The sequence below is a fragment of the Opisthorchis viverrini genome, assembly GCF_000715545.1.
Source record: "Opisthorchis viverrini unplaced genomic scaffold opera_v5_22, whole genome shotgun sequence".
In the NCBI taxonomy this organism is placed as follows: Eukaryota; Metazoa; Platyhelminthes; class Trematoda; order Opisthorchiida; family Opisthorchiidae; genus Opisthorchis; species Opisthorchis viverrini.
This window is the reverse complement of record NW_008751678.1, coordinates 543,702-548,880: the sequence shown is the minus strand read 5'-3', so window position 1 is coordinate 548,880 and position 5,179 is coordinate 543,702. Positions and strand designations below refer to the sequence as shown.

The 5,179-nt window shown below is 46.9% G+C and overlaps 1 protein-coding gene across 1 annotated transcript in view; it reads right to left on the bottom strand.

Moving 5' to 3' along the window:
- Positions 1 to 1,469, bottom strand: part of T265_01947 (hypothetical protein) — a gene marked incomplete at both ends in the record, with an annotated part of 18,956 nt that extends 17,487 nt beyond the window's left edge. The window contains one exon of the mRNA XM_009166085.1: positions 1,377 to 1,469. Within this exon, the coding sequence (XP_009164349.1) occupies positions 1,377 to 1,469 (93 nt within the window). The remainder of the gene's footprint in view (positions 1 to 1,376) is intronic.
- Between the last annotated feature and the right edge of the window lie 3,710 nt (positions 1,470 to 5,179).

Genomic DNA, 5,179 nt, shown 5'->3' with positions numbered 1-5,179 from the left:
TGGGGTAAAAGCGATGTCAGAATAAAATAATAATAATAATAATAATAATAATAATAATAATAATAATAATAATTCAGCTGTACCACCCTTTCGGTGGCTGGCTGCCATGCTACCCGAAAGAAGCACGAGGACTGGGATACTGCCTAGACAAGAGAAGTTTCCTACAGGAACCCACCATGGACTCTGGCCTGCCCCAACACGGTGGTTAGTCTGGCCCGGGAGCATGGGGAATAAGGGATAAATACCTAACAATTCACGATACTACCCCGACAAACGCGCCTGGAGTCACGCAGGTTTTTTGAGTTTTTATTTGTAGTTTGATAGTAATAGTACTTCAAGGCTGATGCTATTACCACAGCCTAGTAAATAATCTCGCTGATTCGTCCCATACAAATTGGACCTGCACGATAAATACGTCATCTGCGACTCTATAGTTACACATAGTCGCTGGATGGCGTTTTAAGTATCACTGACTTGTGTCAACAACACTCACAGCACATGCATGTAGAAGCCGTGTAATTCGCCGAACGTTATATCTTAAAGAACACCACACCTTCGGCAGAGTCGGAGTGCAAGCGAAGCAAACACTTGAAAACACTTAAAAACCTAAACATGAACGCGCTCTCGGTCTGATTCTGTCAAGCCTGCTTTTTCAGTAGGAAAACGATCAATGGATACATAAAGTGTGATAACGCTCGAAGACGGCTTGAAGCTCCACGTACGTCATATTCTATATGAAGTGCATGCAGTGGAAGCACGACGAATTCTGTGAACGGAAAACAGTAAGAACGCTCATGAGCCGAAGCCTAGTAAAAAAGTGTATACATCGCCAACACCCATATAAATCAACCGAAATGGCGGAAGCTGTATAGTGCAACAGCGAAAGTGCTCCAGAATTGCGTACTCCCTCTGTAAGTGGCACTGGTAACCGGCATTTAGCGGACGCCGAAAAGTGATTAGCTATTGACCGTATGTTTTTGACCAATGGGAGCTCGCATTAGCGATGGACGGGCAGGTGGTCCACTGGGATCATTGACATTCGCAACACCTAACTGTTAGCAACAAGGCGGTCTTCGCTGAGGATTCGGAATAAAACCTCTCCCTTGGGTTTCTTTTGCCTTGTCTGAGAATTTGGAGTCCATTGGCAGTTAGCCCACTGGCCTGCAGACTCTACCATCACGGTCGCTGTGCACGCACGGATTGAACTTCCGACGAAGCAGCTAATGTAGTTTCTGAAGTATATTCGCGTTCAAGAGTGCTCAAACTCGGTTCGCGTGACAAAACTTGTGTATTTATCATCTGTGCTTGTTTGCCTGTTGAATCCACTTGGGCCAGAGTTAAACTCACACAGCGCTCGTCGGCACCGCCGGATGTACCCTAGAACCAAGTTGGGCGTAAGCCGCTTCAGTCGCAAACCAACACTCCCTGGCCTTCGATTCTGGAGGAGACTCAGCGAATGCCTCTGTCATGCATGGTGAGAAAGGACCAAAAAACATCATGAGAATAGATGCCGGAAGAAGTTGGGTGTCTGGCTCTTCTCAAACTTCTCCCTCTCACTGCACCATGAGAAATCGGCCCAAAAGGCATTGGCCGTTTTACGGGTGATTTGGTGCGCCTGCTCCCGTATTACTCGCATGGACTTCCAAATACCCTATGGAGCCTACGTCAGGGCGCTCCTTAAACACACCAACCAAGTTGTCTACACAGGACGCACGAAAGACGTCATCGTCATTGAACGTGTCCAGCGAGCCGCTACGAATACAGTTCCTGGTCCCAACTCCGTGAATTGAGAAGGCGTCTTGCGGTGCTCGACCTCTTACCCCTGAAGTACCGTTGCCTCCAACGGGACTTAATTGTTACTTATGCTTTGTTTGGACACAGCATGGCCAACGGATTTTTCACCGTTGACGCAGCAAGCACGCGGCGATGACGTGGTAAGATTTTCAAGCTCAGGACGCACATATTCATCAGGCTTTTTTCTCATTTTGCGTAGTATCTGCGTGGAATAGCCTTTCTCCGACGGTTGTCAACGCTCCATCAATAACCCAGGTCAAAGCACTATCATATAACCATTTGTGAGAGTCCTCGCGCTGGTAAGCATACTGCCCGGCGCTGAGAACATGAACAGCAGCGCTCCATACTTTTTCACTTGTGCCTTCCAGGTGAACGAGAGCCACTGACCGACCCGGGAATCTTGGGCAAAAGCCTCGATCCTGTGCATCAATCCGTGAAACCGCGAAGCAATAGCGGACATGCTCTGGGGCAATTTGCATGGGGCTTCCATCCGTGTGTTGCGGTGGTTCAGTTGCCCTTCCTTTAGCCGGACAGGGTGATGTGAAGTTTAAATCTCCTTTCGTGTCAGCGTTTCTCCGCGTCACTCTATCGGATTAACTCGGATTCTCGTAGCTCCATATGTCAGCATGACCCATTGCAAAATCTATCTTGGACTTTTTTCAACGGATTTTATAGGCGTAGTTTTCGGGCTATCATCAAAGCATCCCACCTGGTCTTTCGACTGCGGATGAAACAGCGGCGGGCGAACGCGGGTCATACTACACCCTTGGCGGAATTTTGTGGACACTGTTGTCGGATGTAACTACGCCTGAGTTTACAAAAAGACTACGTAGTCGTCTGTGCCCCTGCATGGTAGTGAAAAGTGGAAATGTTTCGAAATGTGGATGGGCAGTGCGCGCCAATCAGCAGACGCCGGTGATCTAATGCCCGGACTTGGCGATCTGCTTTCAAATAGTTCTTCAACAGAATAAGTGACGTCATCAGTGCCTATATAAAGAGAGGTCCTTTTGTCTTAAATCTACCCGCTAACTGGTGAGCAGGGGTCTTGTTATCTCATCTACCGGTTTACGTTCTGTGGTACGCGGCGGTCCGCTTTCATTAGCTTCGAGTAGCCTTCTGATCCTAATGGTTTACCTTCCTTTTTTGATCAACGCTTTCGCAGTTTGTATAGCGTACTGTTTTGTCAATTTTAGGTGTGACTGGTTGGTTTTACCGTACACCCTCCTCCATTGTGGTGGTCAGTGCTTTTGCGTCCTGCAGTTAGCTCGCACCTGCGAATTATTGGTTAAGCGAATTCAATCAAATTTCATCCGTTTGGATAGGGCTTTCATGCTTCCTCTATGAATTTTTCGTCCGGCTCAGCGTAAAGATTGAAGCTGGCGTTCCTCTGCTGCTAGCTGTCCATAAATGGGGTACAGTCCAATGTTTGTCGATGTCCTATTTTTGAAGTGCCATGCCTCCATAGCTTCACCTCTTGCTTCGTCCTTGCTCAAGGCAGAACGTAAAAAATATTCCAGCTGGCTGATATGCTCTTGAATCTATGTGACGCCGATAACAGCGAGTTTATACACACACGTTCTGGAGGAGTTCCCTCTCATTTTCTCCTAGCAGAAATTGTCACACTCCTTGGAATGAACACCGTGAACTTCCTTTCCCCCGGTCAAGCTCTCCCCTTATCTGCTGCTGTTTACTGCGCCCATCTCATGGACTCAATGTGCATTTTTTAATCCTCCATGAACTTTAACCCTTGACTTGTCAAACCAGTTTGGTTGGCCATTCTTTTTTGACCATTTTGCGTTAGCACGGGTTGTACCCAGGCGTGCGTCGCAAACTAAGACCGACTTGCCATCTTCTCCGGGCTTTGGACTTGCACTACTTCGTGCAGGAGTTTAGACGGAAACCCCATAATTTGAGACTTGTACTCCTTTTATTACGTATTTGATACATGTAATACTGCATCTTTGCATAAATCTCAAGAACCCCCCATTTCTTGCTTGTGATTTTGCGCGTCACTCAAGGGGCTCTCCTACTTGCACTACTTCGTGCAGGAGTTTAGACGGAAACCCCATAATTTGAGACTTGTACTCCTTTTATTACGTATTTGATACATGTAATACTGCATCTTTGCATAAATCTCAAGAACCCCCCATTTCTTGCTTGTGATTTTGCGCGTCACTCAAGTGGGCTCTCCTGAATACGTCGAAGTATTCTACAGTATCAAATGGGACTGTTTCCCTTTGGACCCCGGGAAGACCATCTCTAACGAAGATGTACAATCCAAGAAACAAATCGCTCAAAAGAGCCAAAACTCGATCGCCTCTCGGAGAACTTCTTGACGCTCATCAAAGGCCGTCCACGTTTCAGGTGAACGGTGTTACTAGCCCATGGTTTGAATCCCTATGTCATTGCCCATCAAAGTCCAGTAAGGCTAGTACCATTAGATCTAATAGGTCTTCTCCGCGGCATTTAGACGCTAAGTTTGGGCGAGACATTTTGGAGGGAGACTTAGCAGAGAGTTTGCGTCAGATAGAGGAAGAAGGTTGAGTCGAAGCGTAAGACACTGGCCAGTCTACGTTTGAAAACTTACCCGAGCTACTCATCGGAAAATGAACTACAATCGGGTGGTACCGCCCAGAACCAGGAGTCTGACGCTCCGAATGATGCATTTATTCGCGACAAAGCTTCCTTTTAATCTCATATTTCAACTATGGCGCTACCAGAGACAGAAACAGACAAATTAGACGGAACCCCAAGTAAATTTTGGATGTTTATGAGGCGCTTCCAAGTGAACGTCGCCAGAAGACTTCTTGGCGATATACGCCGGCTAATGTATAGCATTCACTACTGTGCTGGCGAAGCCAAAACAGCAATAGAAGATTACGTGTTGCTACCAGAAAGCGACGGCTTCGTGAAAGCAATGGATATCCTTCATAAGAAGTTCGGACGGCCCCATGATAAAGGGCAAAGCTTCATTGATAGCATAATGGTCGGAGGCCCCTTTTTGCACTAAGGAAGCTAGTACGTAAGATGCATAGCTGCTAGATCGCCCTCAACCAGATGGGCTTTACTGCCGACTTGAAGTGCTCGAAAAACCTGAAACGGCTCGTGATGCGACTACCCAGGCATCTCCAACGAAAATGGGCAAAGGTGTAACGGTGATACTACTGATCGGGAGGCACGCAAGTAGTATGTGTTGTTCGTGGAATTTCGCTTTGCGTCGATTGAAAAATGGAATTCTGTTGCGGAATTCGCAGCGCCACTTTATAATATTTGCTTTTATTTGACCGACGAATGATTGGAGGCAATGAATCTCCAGGAAGACTCGTTCGGGAGAAGATCTGTGTCCAGGTTTTGTAACTAAGATGCAGATTAGAGTTTTGCTTCC